Consider the following 16,782-nt stretch of genomic DNA (forward strand, 5'->3'; position numbering starts at 1 on the left):
AGGAGTGGACCTATCCTCAGAGGGTGGGGTGAAGATGAACAGATGGGGTTCAGAGGCTGGCCAGGGGGACACTGAGGAGGGGTGCTGGTTGGTCTGGGACCTCACCACCAGCTCTGCTCTGCCGTTGGCAGCAGAAGTGGGTCTGGGGGCTTGGTGGGTTTGGAGCCATCCTGCTGATGATCTGTGACAGGGACAATCTGCACTGTGATGACCAGGATAACTGAGAAGCACGTGCACTGCCTGCAAGGAGAGGGGGCAATGGGGAAGCTTGTGGTCCTGGACTTTCAGCATCACTGCTCAGCTACCCTGCAGGGATTCTGACCCACATGAGTGGCTCTGAAGGCAGAGCTCAGGGCCAGAGTTTCAGCTCCTGATACACCGTGATGTTCCTTCAAACCTACCTCAGACTGGCAGCTGGTCCTCCCCAACATCCCCAGTGCCACCAGGCACACACACCAGGGCAGAGCTCTGGACATGAGCTGACTCCCCTTTCTCCCCCTCTAGGGGAGTGGAGAATGCTGACATGACTTAAGTGCCTACTGTGAGCTGGGCCCTTTCCCAGAACTCTCTGACTATTCAAGCCGGAGGGCAGCATCTCCTCACTTCAGAGGTGAGGCTGCTGAGGCCACTGGAGGCACTCCGCCAGTCTGCAGCAGATCCAAGCTTTCCTATTCCAGCACCAAATCCGGCCTCCTCCCTGAGTGCTCTAAGTTCCTTGGCCCTAAGGATCTCAGGGGCTGAGGAGGGTGGTCCGGGGGGGTCCTCAGTTCCTCTCCCCCACTTTTGGCCAAGATCCAAGCAATTGCCTGCGGCGAACATCATTGCTGGGGCTTGGCACATGGGGTCTAATAACCACAGGATTTAGGGGCTCCCAGGACTGAGGGGGGTGTGGCCCCTACAAGCTCCTGAACCTTCTGGCTGAGATGAGCACATCAGAGCCAGAGAGCTGAGGGACACACAGCAGGAGGGAATGGCCGTGTGGAGAGCCGGGGGACACAGGGGCTTTGCTGTCTCTGCCCGGAATTTCTTTCTCATCACCCGCATCTTCAGCCTCACCTCTGGCAGGTACTGGGTGCCTGCTGTGGGCCAGGCACCATGACAGGCATGTCACGTGGTCCTTTCATCCTCATAGCCTGAAATTAACCCTTTGGAAACGTTATCATCCCCACTCTATAGCTAAGGAAACAGGCCCGGTGAGAACAGCAACTGAATTCCAGGGATGTCCTCGCCTGGTGGGTTCTGAATCCCAGCGCAGGCTGACTCCTGAGCTCTGCACTGACTCCCTCCACTAACAGGAACTGGGAGTCCTTGGGCAGTTCCTGTGGGATCAGTCTTCTATGTGGATTATTTCAGAGCTGCACGCCCATCCTCTGAGGTAGGGACCTGTGTGGTCCCCATTTTGCAGGTGAGGAAACTGAGGCAGCTCAGAAAGTTGAAGGGCCTTGGCCAAGGTCACAGAATCCACATTTCCTGGGCTCAAGTTGAGACTTATCTGAATCCCAGCTTGAAGAGAGAATCCCTAAAGCCTGCCCCATCCAAACCCCTCATCTTATGGCTGGTGAAATGGAGACCCAAAGGGGAGCGGAGGCTCACCCAGACCCCACAGTGGTCGTCGGCAGCAACGGGACGCAGGTCTCCATGGAGTCCCTCACATATAATTTCCATTTTACAGATGGGGCAATTGAGGCGTGGAAAAATAAATGGCACAGAGAAGGCTAAAGGAAGTCAGTGTGGTAAACCCAACTTTAGCGCAGTGAGATTCCTGAGGTCTCTTCCCCTACCTGCCAGATCCCCCAAGACCTGTTCGGGGGCAGGGCTCCTGGCTTCAGCCAGCTTGACCCTGGGCCCGCCTCTACAAGTTCAGATTATCTGCCACTCCAGCCCTGAGCCCCTGCCCCTGGCCTGTGCGGTGCTCTGCCTCACCTGTGCTGGTAAGCTGGGGGACTCGGCCAAGGGCGGTGTGAATTTGGTGCTGTATGCCTTCAACTTATAGTACAGTGCTGCAGGTCAATTAACTCTCAGTAAAACTGGAAGAAATAAATTGCGACTTGGGAGACACAGATTTGGGTAAAACTGAGTGTTTCAAGGACGGGAGTCAGGGGCTTATAAAGACAAAAAGCCAAGAGGCTGTCAAAAGTCGCCTGATGAGGATTGTGACTGACACTGACGTGAGCCAGTCAGGAGACACGTGTCCTTAAGGAATCACAGGTTATTTCAGGATAGTGGCTCAGTATGTAGCTGAAGTTTCTGGCAGGTGTTCCGGATGACTTCATTAGGGCAATGAGTGCTCACAGGGCCGGATTCTCTGTGGGCTGAGATGTGCATAAGTCACACCTCCTTAGTGAGCCCTCTCGAGCAATGCAGACTCCATTTTTATTTTTCTTTCACAAAGGCAGTCTTCTATCTTTCTGTCTTGGAGCAGTGACCCCAGCTCAGCCTGGAGGACATTCAGGTGAGCTTCAGCTCACTGGCTAGTGCTGTAGGAATAGCGGAGTTTGCCATCGATCTCTTCCCTGCAGGCGCGGCAGGGGCCCATGCCAGCTGTGAATGAGCACAGCTACCTGTGCTCAGGCTTGTGCTGGGGTGGGGGCGGGGAGCGTCCCTCCACCCTTCTAGGCTCACCTGGCTGGTCTAAGAATTAACCTGGCATAAGGTAGACTAACAGGAGAAAAATAAAAATTGAATAACACGTATACTTCCTGTGTATACCCATGGGAGACAGCCAGGGTAAACTGAGTGAACTCACCAAGAAGGCTGCAGCCCTCACCTTCAACATCATCTTCAGCTAAAGACTAAAGAGGAAGCTGCAGGCAGCGGTCAGTTAGAGGTCAGCTACATGGAATGCCCGGAGGCATGAGAAGTTCAGTTAGACAAGGGTTGGAAAGATGTCACGTTTAGACGTGGGAGTCATCAGACTCGCTGCGTGGGAATGGAGGAAGGGAAGACACACCAGAGTGGGTGGGGACGGACTGCTGGTGGGGAAGCAAGCAGATCTCTCAGGAAGTTTGTCATCAGAAGTAAGACTGGTTCATGTGAGAGGCAAGAAACAGGGAGATGTTTACAGAGAGGGGAATTTGAAATCATCACTGAGGAGGAAGGTGCAAATTAACTTAATAAAAGTAGCAGGATAGCTGGGCAGTGTGACTTTTTTCAGCAGCACTTAGATGCCTAGGGGTACGTAAGGGGGAAAGAATGAGAATCAGTCTGTTGTGTAGTTGGGAGTTTTGCCAAGTACACTGAAAGGATGGGAAAGGGAATAAAGGATCTAAGTAGGAGTTATTAAAATTTTAGCTATGGGAAATTGTTGAGAAGGAGAGTATTTCCTTTACTGTCTTACATTCAGTGATTGGGAACCTGCAAATTAAATTGACTAAAGCAGATTACTGTGAGAAAAAAATTACGTATGAATACATGCAAGAGTTCACAAAGCAATGGGATTTGAAGGGGTGGCTAGAATTGGGGGCTTACATACAATTTAATACGTGACAGGAAAAGGAGAGAGGCATTTTCTGAAAAACAAATGACTTCTTGGTGAGAGGGGAGAGAAAGGGCACTTATGGTAGAACAAGTGACATTTAGGAAAGATAGATAACGCCTTAGGAGAATGTATGGGAGAGATGGCAGGTTTGTGACAATGTCTGTTTGAGTCTGGTGCTCCGAACTTGTCTCTAATTTTAAGACTGTTTCCAAAAAGTAAGTAAATAAATAGAGAAAATGAAAAGCCTAAGTCAGATTTCATTTCTCCATGAGGAAACATCTGTGAATCAGTGTTTCAGGTAACATACAGAAAATCTGATGGCACTGTAACGATTGTGATCCATTAGAACACTGAAACAGCCACAGCAGATCCAAACGCTGTCCGTCTAAATCTTTAGGTCGACAGTGATTAACACTGGAAAATTCAAAAAAGCTACCAATCAACACGGCTCAATAACAACGACAAATCTGGTCGGTGGTTGGGTGCTGCTTAAACAGCTGGCATCCGGGCTCAGTTTGAGTATATAATACTCCAAAGTGCTGAGTTTTATTCCCAAAATCTGCTTAAAAGTCAATGAGATGCAGAGAAACGTGGTTTAAAATACTACATCAGTTTTAATCATGCATATATAATACAAGAATATTTCCCTTTAATAAACATTGTTAGTATCTTACTTAGCGGGAAATAATTAAAATGTTAGGCAAACAGCCCAGAGCAGGTAAATGTTTACTATTTCAGAGCAGGTAAATGTTTACTATTTATCTTGTAGATCAGATACTTTTCTTCAGAATTTCCACATATTCTTCACGTGCTTTCAAAACCAGATCTGGACTTGGACTTGACTCGTCCATCGAGCCTACGAGAGAGTCTGTAGGACTTAGATTCAAGTTCAATAGTAGCTGGAAAGAAAATGAAAGAATTAGATTTACTTAAAATACTTCATAGGTAACTAAATGTCAGTTTATTTTTTAAGAAAAGCTGAGACTCTTCTAAGTTTTAAGAATGAAAAATACCTACATATGATTACAACAAAAAATACAAGATTACTACTCTAGACTTTGCCCAGGGCTGCACGTTGAATTAACTGCTCCTGTGGCTAAGGATCACAGCGCCTGGTTTTCTCACTCTTCATTCATTTACTCAGCAACCATGTGCTAAGGCACTGTGACAAGCACTGGAACCACAAGATGAAGATGACAGAGTCCACCCTGAAAGATCTTGTACCATAAACTGGAGAAACAGATAAACAGGCAGTTTCGGTACAGAGACATAAATGCCATGACAGGTATAAAAGAGGGCAGAGTTGGAACACTCAGAAGGGACGTCCAGCTTTGTGTCAATATTGTCCCCTTTGGTGGCCGTGATGTGTAAGCAGATACCTGAAGGAGGAGGAAAAAGTGTGGGAGGGAGAGGCAAGGAGCAAACACAAAGCAGAGGCAGGAAGGGCGCCAGCGGAGCTGGACGCAGTCTGACCAGCCGCTGGAGCACAGGGGCAGAGCAGGGGAGTAAAGAGATATGGCTGAAGACTTTGGCAAGAGCCAAATCGATGTGGGTGTTTTTCTTCCAAGCTAAGGAATTTGGAATTTTTCCTGAGGGCAAAATGTTAACTAGTGACAAAGTGAATGACAGGAAATTAATTGTCATCCACCAGGGGACAGGTACATGAACTGTGATTGCTTGAGTCTGGGTTTTTTGCCTCAGTCACTACCAAACTCGAGAAGCTGATGACCTCGATTCTTTGTGAGAACAGGTCTGTGTGCACAGGTGACAGGCCCACGGGGACAGCAGGAGAGGAAGGGCACAGCCAGAAATAGAGAACACAGACTTCTTGAGATTTTTTTTAAAGCTGTGGATCATGATGAATAAATGAGGAATAAGTACATTTATCATTATGAATGAAATTATGCTTTCACATTTTTCATTAGCTATGTGTAAGAAAAAATTTAACATAGTATCTGTTATTCAAACAACAGAAAGAGGTGCCATTTACTGTTTACAGTGTATTTCGGAAATCAATGTCTAAATTTAATTCAGAAATGTTGGCAACATACCTTCTTTTAATTCTCTGTCTATATTATTCTCCAACTTCTTCCGCATCTGAAATAAGTCAAATATTATTTTTAATGTTTAAGTTAAATAAGAAACACTATCATAGGAATGACAGCTAGCTTATGAAATGTGGCCTTTAAATAATACTTTTAGAGACTTGACCTAACTTGGGGATTGCTTAAATAGAAAAAATAATCACAGGAATAAAATAAAATAAATTCCTACTCACTTTGATTTTAGATAATAGAGAACATATACGTAAGGCTATTTAGATTCCCCTGATGGAAAGCACAGTAAACACTGCCCTGTCGGATACACATAATCTCAGAGGGTGATGCCTGATCTTATTAGCACAAAGAGTTTAAACAATTCATGTTCTACACTGAATGCATTACTTTGCATTTCTCAGAAAAACTGCCCTTTATAAAAGTTTAGTTTTTTTAACGTTAATGGGTTTTTCCTTAAAATGAGCTTTTCCATTCCAGCACTTTTAGAAAACTAAAATTTTAAGGTCTGTTCTTGCTAATGGTTTTAGCACAGAATCGTAGATACATAAAATGAAAAAAAGGGCTCTGTTATGATGTCAAGTGAAAATTCTACTGGCAAACAAGTTCAGCAAATGTATTTTGCTCTCTGTATATGACTAAGATATTTCTATCAAAATCTGCTTGAAGAAAAGGAGGCTAGCGCCAGTTTTCAAAGTTGGTTCCTGATTCACAAATTCCTTGAGTTAGAAATAAGGAAAACAATACGTAATTCTTTAACTGTAACTTTGTTTCTGTTCTAGAAATTGGAGCCAACTATTTGAAACGACTTAATTAGTTATGTATTTAATTATGAAACGTGTGGGGACATTTCAAACTACGTGTCCCCACCTACAGTGTTCTTTTAAAAATCTTTCTTATAAAAGTCACCCGGCTCACTAAACAGGGTCTAAACTAGTACACCAGACATAATAAACACTGTGGTGACAACAGTGACACGAGAGCCGAGGCCTTTGTAAATGTTAGGTGCAAAGACAAAATTTGGGGCTACCATTTGCCAGTATTTTCAGAGACTGTTTTCCCTAACACTCTGACAAGAGCATTCTAGAGAGGCCTTCTGCCATCAACAACGTGACATCAGTGCCAGGCGGGTCCTGTGAAGTGAAAAACGCCTAACAGATGAAGGGAGAAGCCCTTACTGAAATAATTTCATATAACCGTTAATAAACACTATGCAAAATGTAGATCACATTTTTACATGAGTTGAATGTAAGATTACTACCTTTTCCTCTGCAAAGCTATTTTCCTAAATAGGTACTTCTGGGACCTTTATGTTTATTTCTAGGTGAGGACCCCCATGTCCCGATGGTGGAAGTGTTCTGAAGTCCAACATTAATAAGGACAAGGCACCTACAGTTTTACTTAAACTTTTCCATTTAACAAAAACACAGAAAGATGAGAAAATTATACACAGGAAGACAATGTATCAGCAAGTTTTAATTCTAATGATTTTTAATTAGGAGGACTCTCTCATAACTGGCAGTTTGCAGACCATGTCCCACAGAAATGGAAGGTCCCACTGGGGACACTGCAGGATTGAGGTCAAAACTGAGGTCACAGGCTGGAAGATAATGCTGCCCTCTCTTTCCGAGATCAAATTGATAAAAAGACACTTGCCTCACACATATACACACAAGTTCATTTCTGAAGTGAATATATTTTCAGATTATTGATACTTTTTAAGTTAAAACTTGGTGTCATTCTTATTTTAAATGTTATAAAAATTAGTACAATTCCAGAAATGTAATAGAATCAAGTCATTTAACCACTCTGATTCATCATCCTGTTGTAAATAGGTTAATGTATGAAGGAAATGACACTTGTCAGTTTATAACTATTAAATACATGTATTTTGCTACAGAGAAAAAAAATGAAAATTTGTTGATCAAGGAGCTGAAAAATTAAGTACAGAGAAAAAAGTGAATGAAAGAAAAAGAACTGGAAGAAGTTGAGTGATTGTCTTTCAAAAGATAACACGCTTCCTCATTTGTCCATTCACACAAAATGAAATGAGGGCAGGAGGGAGTCCACAGGGCAGAGAGCTGATACCAGAAACAAGGTTACTGAACTCTGCCTCTGCCTCATGAGAAATGAGCTTAACTACGGTGATAGTTTGATTAGAATTAAAATTCAGAGTGGATGTGCCCTGCCTTGGAAGCCTACTTTTAAAAGAAACGTGACCAGATTCTGCTGAGACACAGTGCTGTGTCATGTAAAAAGTTAAAGTCTTAGAATGTTAACCATTTTAGCTCTGGTGCACTGATATAGTCCCATTTAGAAAAAGGGCTGCTAAACTGAATGGACAATTGAGAAATTTAAAAGTTACTTAAATAAATCATTAGAAAATGTTTGAAAGTGTCAGTAATACACCAGAAGTCCAAAATCAATGAGTGTAAAATTTAGTCTTCCTATTTAAAATAGATTTGAAGGACATTTATTAACTATTGTGGCCATGCTTCATGTTAGGCACACCAACACTTAAAAACTCTTGAACATAAAAAAACCTCTAAAACAGAGAAATTTTGTGTGTTATAATATTGTCTGGAATCCATTTTTAAGTTTTCAATTCTCAGAAAAAAATTCTATGTGCAAGAAAATCTAACAGTGATGTATCTGCTCAGGCTAATTTTAACCTTTTGTATTTTATAGTAATATAGATAACACAACTGAGTAAAACTGTAAAATTGCTTCTGGCATGTAGGACAAAACATCCCAGAAATAAACTAGAATGTGAAATCTGAGGGTAAAAAATTAGCAAAACAGATACGGGGTCCATCTGTTACCACTACAACGATGTCACGTGACAAGGCTGTACGTCAAGCAGCAGTAAGAGAGGCAATAAATCCAAGTGTTATGAACTGGAAAAAACTTGCTTCGACAACCAGCACGACTGAAATCAGACTTAGAGCAATACTTCTGTGAAGTTAGAAGAAAATGCTGAGTAAGCTGGAACTTCACAGTAGGAACAGTCCAAAATGTTAAAATCTTGCACATAAAGGAGAATGTTAAATTCAATCCCAATGCCATTTTTAACATTTTGCTTTCTAGAACCATAGCTGAAAAGCTGTGCAAGTCTGTTGTTTTGTTAAGCCCCATGCAAAAACCCATCCCTTCGTCATTGTAAACAGTGTGTTCACACCTCTCATGGCATTACTTTATGTTTTCCCAGCAGAAATAATTACATCCCTAGCAATTCCAGAAGGCATCTTCTTTCTCTAAGTCTGACTAAGAAATCTGTAAGCAGTAACTGTACAGTAACTCCTATGAGGCTCCCGGCAGTGCTGAGGGAGACGTGTCTCTGCACCTGGACAGAATGGGGCTTGTTAACCTCCCTGCTAAACCTAGCATGATTCGGCCCCACAGCCCCACAGAACTACGTGTACCTTGGAATTACAACACTGAGTTTAAAATAAATCATTTTCCAGTGTACCTAGAAGTACTAAAAAATAGACACCTCTTTCCTCCAAAAACATCAAAGGAAACAACTGTCCTCAGGAGTCTTCTCCTGCATTGCTTTTGCACTCACACTCTTCCACCATCATCCTGTAAAGTGACCCACTGTCGATTTTTTGGTGACAACTAATGAAAACATTTCGAGTTTGCATCATGCTTAGCCACTGACAGAAGTGTTAGCCATGCATTTTTTTTTAACACCATGCAGTCTGGTTTCATGACTCTGAAGCACTTAGACTCAATTTACCCACAACACTGTCTATGAAACCTGAGCTTTTTTCTTCTTCGATTTATTATGACATGAAGCCAAGTGAGAAGAAACAGGTTGACACCTCACTTAACAAGGGCCCGTGCTACCTTTCCCTGCATCAAGAAGATCATGAAAACACCATCAAACCATAAACCAACGCGCACCGATTTAAATGGGTATTTTAACAACAATGATACACAATGAAAAGTGGTTGTAATTTAAAGACTCCCTATCACTGCCACCTCGGTATTCCTAGTGAGGGCAAGACAGAGACGTAAGTGAACTTCATTTTAAAAATTTAAGTATTTCCTTTACTTGACTACATACTTAGAAATGTTCTACAATTTCTCAGTAAGACATTTTATAGCAATTAAAATAACAATGCTATAAGTAAAATAGCAATTAAGGATGTACTCTTACAGAAGAAAATGATAAAAATTTTAAACTTAAAAACAGACCTTAATGTTTTTAGTGTTACAAGTTTATTGAATTCATAAAAAGAATATATCTTGGATTCCTTTAAATAAAAAACATCTGCATGTGGTTAAGTAGCTCAATGTCAATCATTTACTTATGCTTAGGGGTAGAAAAACTGGGGTGCAGCAAAACTTGAAAATAACTATGAAACAATGCCAAACCGAAATCAATCAGAAGCTAAGCCAAACATTGGAAAGTGGATCTCTAGTTATTTGGCAATAATACTAAATTTCTAAACTAGAGTTTAAAATGGAGCTTTTTAAGAAATTTAAAATTTGTCAGTTTAGTTGCATTTATTGAATAAAGTTAATGACAGGTATCTCTTGAAAATTACAAGTCCAGGGACTTTAAAAAAAATTATAAAATTTGTCTCCTTTATTAACACAATTAATTATGGCTTTTACTTAGTGTGCAGAAGTCAAATAAACAACTCAGAATTTCATCAAATTAAAAACAAGAATTGTATCAGAAATCTGAAAACCAAGGAAAAAAAGATAATATAACTAACCCTGAACAGATCGCTTATGCTAGTCGAAGGGTCTGAAAAATTCCTGAAGTTCCTTCTTCGAGTAAGACTCCTTTCGGTCTCTACGCTAGTACTAGAACTTTCATCAGAAGGCGGTCCGTCAACAGGCCGTGCGGGAACAGAGCCGAGGAGAGAACTCTTGTGCTGCTTCTCCAGCTGAAGCTCAGTGCTCACTGCTGCCAGCCTCTCATTAGCCCTGCGAGGATTGCAAAGCACAGATTTCATTCATTTCATTTTCTTCCTAAGTGATGTGTATTTTTAAAGTTGCTATAATAGTAAACAGATTGTCCCATTAAACTGTGTTTTGACACCAAAAAATACGACAGCGCAGACCTACTGTAAACAATTACAGTTTAAAACTGTCCTAAAGAAGGATGTATATGACTGGGGGGCCCTTAACTAACGAGTACTTCAAAGTGGGGAGAGTCAGAGATGGAGACGCCCCCACAGAGGATCCCCGCTGCCTTCTGCACTGGCTGCATCTAGACATGTTCACCCTCAGGAAACCAATTTAGAAATAAAAACTAAACCATCCCTCAAAGCCATTTTCAAGCATTTGCTTTCACCCGCCTTATACACACATTTCACTCACTACCTGGGAGACATTAAGCATGCGGCACTGAGGAACAGTTTAGAGACACCACCTCTCGGGGGCACCAGGCGGCAGAGTCGATGGTGGGAAAGAACTACGACAGCACCAGGGGCAGTTTCAAGTGTCCCCCAATGTCCCAAAGCTCACTTTGTTACTTCGCTTTTACCAGAGGCCTACATCAACACCTGTTTTCCATAACCAAAATAAACCTCAAGCGGATTTTCACTTTTATGAAAAAAAAAAGCAAAATGCCAGAATAGCACTGGGTGTTTGTTTCAGCCAGAGCCATCAGAGGGGCAATGAGCACCCCGAGCAGTGAGAGAGGCCCCACTGAGCTCCTTCCCCAGAACCACACTCAGTATCCCGGAATCACGCCACCACGGCTTTGGACTGTGTCTGTGAGCGCCTGTGCTTTATGCATATTTATTTTATGCATCCACCAGCAAGATGTGTCCTAAGGTAACTGCCCCTTTGCTTTACACCGACAACTTTCATAGAAACACTCTACTTTTGGATAGCGGGGAGACCTGTAGCTTATACTGTTATTCAGGCACCAGAGGATGGACCTACCCTTTCTGTCTTCCACACACCCTCTCGGGCAGGCCACCATATTCTTTTTAGCCACTTTGTGAACCACTATACTGCCCTTCACCCCGATGTTAATTTCCCTGTTTCCCAAGCATGCCTTGACGTAGCGGAGACAAACTTTGAAGGATACAGTACTTCATCTCGATGCCCACGAGTGGTGACACCAAATATCACAATCAAGAAAGTAAATTTACCAAACACCAGAATGGGGCCCCTTGGGTTTAAGTTGTACTCTTCCAAAACACAAGTTAATTTTAAACTCATTAACACTTCTATTTATGGGAATTTCAGCTAGAAATTTTGTGATAATATGGCTGTCTAAATTACAAAGTTTGCAAAACCCCTAGCTTAAAGACTAGATCAGGATAAATATATGCAAATATAAAAAATAAAGTCATGTAAAAGCAACAAAAGGCAGCGAGATGCAAACTGCCCTGGACTGACATTTTAAAGGGGAGTTCATTTACTAACACCATTTCCCAAAATGACACTATCTAGTCAGCTCTCACTTGCTACTCACTTCATGAACTTGGCTCAATAAAAATTATGCCTTAGAGGCAAGTTAATGAGCTAAATTGTTTTCTATAATTCTACACTTTAACTTACGAGTTTAGTTGGCTTGCCAATGACATTCCATTTTCTAGCTCTTCCAGGTACAGCTGCCTGTATTTTTCCAATTCTTTTTCATTACAATCAAACTGAAAAGTTTTACTTTTCAGTTCAGTTTCCAGACCTTTAACTCTGTGTTCCATTTGACTTACTGAAGCACGTTTATACTCTCTTAACAAGTCTTCTTGAGATGCTGCTTGGGCCTACAGCAAATTAAAAGGATACAATTTTAAAAATACTTATAACCTAAGTAATTACAGTACATTTTTTCCCTTTAGTTTTGAGTCAGTGATTCAGAGAGCAACTTTTAAGTGTGAAAAAAAAGCTGAACTTTAAAATACTTATCATCAATGTCAAGTGAATTAAATCTGAATTACAAAATTAAAGTTGAATCACTCTTACATTAGTACTCATGTAATGTGATAGTTCAAAGATTAATAGGATCAATTTAAAATTTTAACAGTTAAACAATACAACCTAACAGTAATCCCAGAGTGTGGTACAGTATTTGAGTCACAATATATTCTTTTCCTCCTAGTCGTCTTCATTTACACCAATTTTTCTTAAAAGTGATTCTCTAGTGAGAGATGTTCTGATACATCAATTTAGTGATAGTAATGATGGAAACTGAATTATTTAAAGGGAGTAACAAATGCGGCCTTCCTTCCAGAAATCTACAAAACAAACCGCTATATGGGAAGTAGAGGAAACACATAAAATCTACACATCTGAACTGTAATTCTCAGCGAAGTGAATTACAGCACGTTACAGATCAATGCTTCACCTGTAAGAACTGGCTGATTTCTTCCAATCTTTCTGCAATATCCTGTCTTGCTTTCTTTTCAGTCTCCTGTTTGTACCGCATGACTTGACTGAGTTCTTTCAGTTTTTCTACTACATCCCATCTTGCTCGCTCCTCAGTCTCCCGTTTGTACTGCTCCACTGGACTGTGTTCCACTGCGTTCATTTCTAGGTGACGCCTGAGGTGCAGTACTTCTTCTTCCAACTGCTTTTTCTCCTCCTCCAGTGTGTCAGATTTCTTTTGCAATTCTTTCATAAATAACTCCTTTAGAAAACGTTGAGTTTCTGCACTCAGATGGAGAAGTACTGAAGATGTAGATTCCACTTTTGCTGGAAGATCAGCATTCTGCATGAAGAACATAAAACTGTTTGGTAATGAGGTTAGCAGACTAAGAACAGCCTAACTCTAAACCAGAATCAAAGGTTGAAATAAATTCAGTTACAATAAAATGGTATCTGCCTTGTGGAATGGAGAAACTCAAATTACTCAGAAAGTCAAGAAAAAAGCTCAAACCACCAAGAGTCACAAAACAATACTGTTTACTGTCATCATCTTTGTTATACATTTGTACTTGATTTTACACTCTTATTTTTCTGTAATCGGTTCACGTCTTTCCTACATAAAATGACTACAAGGCACCTCTTAGTAGAAAGTCTCTTACCCCTTCCTCCCCCAAGACTTAACTCTCCATGGCTTTTAAAGTTTTAGGGAGATCACATTGAGTTACTTAGGGCTGAATTAATAAATGCCTCCCAAAACAAGACTTTGAAAAAAAGACTGCAATTAATACATCTTACAAATATGGGTTCTAATGCCATAAGCCTTTCTCTGAATCACAAATATTTTATGCTTATTTGAATTGCATTCCAAGGAGCAATGAGTGATTCGCAGAGTTAAGGAGAAACCAATCTCCTAGTGTAGTGGTTTTAAGGTGATCCATACATTTTTCTAAAGAAAAAAGCCTTAATTCTTGTAATCCTTTGTGGCTCTCCACAAAACAAGAGAACATACTCAACAAAGACAAACAGAAATACTTGCTGGATTTTCAGTGACATTGATTTGGAAGAACTACTTTCCTTCAGATAGAAGGATTATTTGGTAAGACAAGGCAGGCAGAGATGGTGGTTGTAAAACAACTCTACAAATTCCTTGGCACTTCCCCTGTGAAATTCCCTCCCCTGAACTATGTACTGGCCTCAGTCAACTGGTTTCTAGGGGATAGAATGTGGGGGCACTGCTGTGTGATTTCTAAGGCTAAATGGCTTCTGACTTTCACTCTGTAGGGATGCTCACCCTTAGAACCCAGCCACCATGTTGTGAAGCCCAGGCCACCTACTGAGTCTTTGTACATGCAGCTGTCCCAGCTGATGACCCCAGGGAATGTCCTTAACCAAAGCCAGCTCCAACTTCCAGATATGAGCATGAACAAGCCTTTAGATTATTCTAGTGCCCGCTTGATGCCAAGTGGAGAAGAAATGAGCTGGCTCCACTGAGCCTTGTCTAAACACAGATTTGTGAACCAAGCAGATGCTGTTTTGAGTCACCAGGTTTTGAGGCAGTTTATTATATAAGTTATTAGCAATAAATAACTGGCACAGACACTGGTATTAAAAATGGGGCACAGCCATTAAAAAAGAACCCAAAATGTGGGGATGCCTTTGAACCTGGAGGTAGGTGAAACCTGAACAGATGTAGAGAAGAGTAAGAGTGAAAATCCAAAGTGTCCCCGAGACTGTTAGTGGAAGCCTGAGGGCTCTTGAAGGGCTGAGACTGACGGCTTCTAGGCCAGGGAAGAAAATGACACTGAAACCGGAGGAAACGGGACTCTTGCTACCAAACAGCTGAAAGTAAAATTGATGAGAGAGATAAGCTAAAACAAACAAAAAGATTATTAAATATAAAGGAACCAGGATTCACTGGGTTCAAATATCTGTATCCCATTTAAAGCATCTCCACATGCCCAACTGTCACATAATGGGTAAGCAGAGAAATGGCTTCCAGGCGAAGATCAAATCTAGGCTGCTGCCAGGAAAACAATCTAAAGATGAAGCCAAGACTTTGTTAAGACCTTGGAAAGATTTAAGGTGCCACCTCAAATTCCTTTAAAGATCTTAAAAGCATAAGAATTTCAAAGGCATGATCCCACAACAGCTTCACAGGAAGCCCAAGGTGAAGTTTATCTCAAAAAGACATGAGAGTAGCTTTTCCAATGGCATGAACCCTAATAAAATTCACAGGAAACTCAAAAGTTTTAAAGAGAACTGTGGTAGCAAAAACACTGCTTGCTAGCTTGGACTGAAAGAGACAAAGACAGTGCAAAACAGGAAGAGGCCTTTGGGTTTTTCTTAGAAGGTCTACAAGGAGGAAGCTGGCTTGAGAGAACTACTCAGCTGCAAACACAGGTCACTGCTCATGAAAGGGACAGAACAAAGAGCTCAGAGAGGGCAGCGAAGGAGAACCCCTCCCAGGGTTAGGACTAAGTCCTAATCAAAGAGCCAGCATCAGGCTGCATTTCAGAACTGCTACGGACCAGTGTGCCTCCCATCTTGCATCTGTGAGTGAGGGAGTCCTTAGCAGTTTAGCAGAATGTTGGGTGTGTGGTGGCGAATAACCCATCTCCTTATCCTCAAGCCTCAGCACTGAGAGGAGTGTACCCAAGGGGCTGCACTCCAGAAACCATGCCCAGGAACCTCACCCCACCTGAATCCGGTGAAGATGGGAAAGTAAGACCTTGGACTGGAGCCTGAGCCTACCACCACAGCGACCGAGACCTGCTCAGGGACTGAGTGGGGTAAAAGGATTTCTCGTATGGAAGCAATAAGAAAACATTGTGGCTAGTGAGCAGATTATGCTGGTTTTTGAATGTCTCCATAAATTTTCAAAGTTAATTCCATAAAAAAGGTAGAATGGGGGCCAACCTTAAGTGCCCTCCTCGTAAAGAACAGAAAACGGTGAAAGGGGCACTGAGTGAACTGCAGGGCAGGTTTGAAAAGGCAGTTCAGCTTCTGCCTCGCTCTTAACCCTGGAACCCAGTCTCATGAGGGCAAGCTCAGGCCACAGAGACAGCTTAGGTGTTCCAGGGGAGGTGGTCCACCTGCCCGCCCCACCAAAGCCACAGTCCACCGCCAACATCAACCACCAGACATCAATGGATGAAACTGCACGCGATTCCAGCCCCCCGCCTTCGAGCTGCCCCACCTGAAGCTGAGAGGAATAGAGGCCAGCTGTCTTCACCACACTTTTCCTAAGTGTAGGTTGTGAACAAAATAAATGCTTACTTAAGCCACTGAACTTTGGGGAGTTTGTTAGGCAAAAACAGATGAACAGAAAAGTGGATGAAAAACGATAGTAAGAAATGTAACTTGAATATAGTAGAAATTGGTCTCCCATAAACTGGAATATAACAAACGTTGAGATTAACTTACTAATGACAAAGTGCTGATGAGAAGCAGCAGGTAGCTGAAAGAAAGACCTCAGAACTAGTGAGAAGGAAGGTACTTCAGAGTTCCCCCCAATCACAGTTTCTTACAAATTGACATGTATTTCACAATTTCCCCTCAACTTTGAGGGTAAGGAAGACTGATAAGCAAGGAGACATAGGATTTGAAGTCTAATAACTGAAAAATAACTAGAAACAGTTTACCAAGATCATACTTTTTACCTCATTTCAATTAACTGATCTTCTAAGAGACAGGCAGCTTTGAGAATTTATTAATCTAGCACTCACTCTTCATTTTCCTTTCCTCAGAGAGAAAATAAAATATTATGGAACCATAAGTATAGTGTCCTTTGGCAGTATTTAAATTAAATACAATTTTTCCTTTACCTGACTTCAAAGCTGGTTGGTAAGGGAAGGTAGGACTGTCTCAGCTTCATGTTGTAGCACAATGCTTCTCCGTATCACACAGAGTGGC

The 16,782-nt window shown here is 41.8% G+C and overlaps 1 protein-coding gene across 6 annotated transcripts in view; it reads right to left on the bottom strand.

Annotated features, from left to right (window-relative positions):
* Window positions 1-4,072: 4,072 nt before the first annotated feature.
* LOC141575456 (ankyrin repeat domain-containing protein 26-like) overlaps window positions 4,073-16,782 on the bottom strand; it is a 50,092-nt gene continuing 37,382 nt past the window's right edge. For all 6 annotated transcript variants that reach the window (XM_074354659.1, XM_074354657.1, XM_074354658.1 and 3 more), the window contains 5 exons: window positions 12,851-13,213; window positions 12,064-12,269; window positions 10,260-10,473; window positions 5,530-5,575; window positions 4,073-4,377 (listed from right to left, as the gene is read on the bottom strand). In XM_074354659.1, the coding sequence (XP_074210760.1) occupies window positions 4,283-4,377; window positions 5,530-5,575; window positions 10,260-10,473; window positions 12,064-12,269; window positions 12,851-13,213 (924 nt within the window). In that variant the 3' untranslated portion in view covers window positions 4,073-4,282. The remainder of the gene's footprint in view (window positions 4,378-5,529; window positions 5,576-10,259; window positions 10,474-12,063; window positions 12,270-12,850; window positions 13,214-16,782) is intronic.

Source organism: Camelus bactrianus, chromosome 28 (assembly GCF_048773025.1).
Source record: "Camelus bactrianus isolate YW-2024 breed Bactrian camel chromosome 28, ASM4877302v1, whole genome shotgun sequence".
Lineage (NCBI taxonomy): Eukaryota > Metazoa > Chordata > Mammalia > Artiodactyla > Camelidae > Camelus > Camelus bactrianus.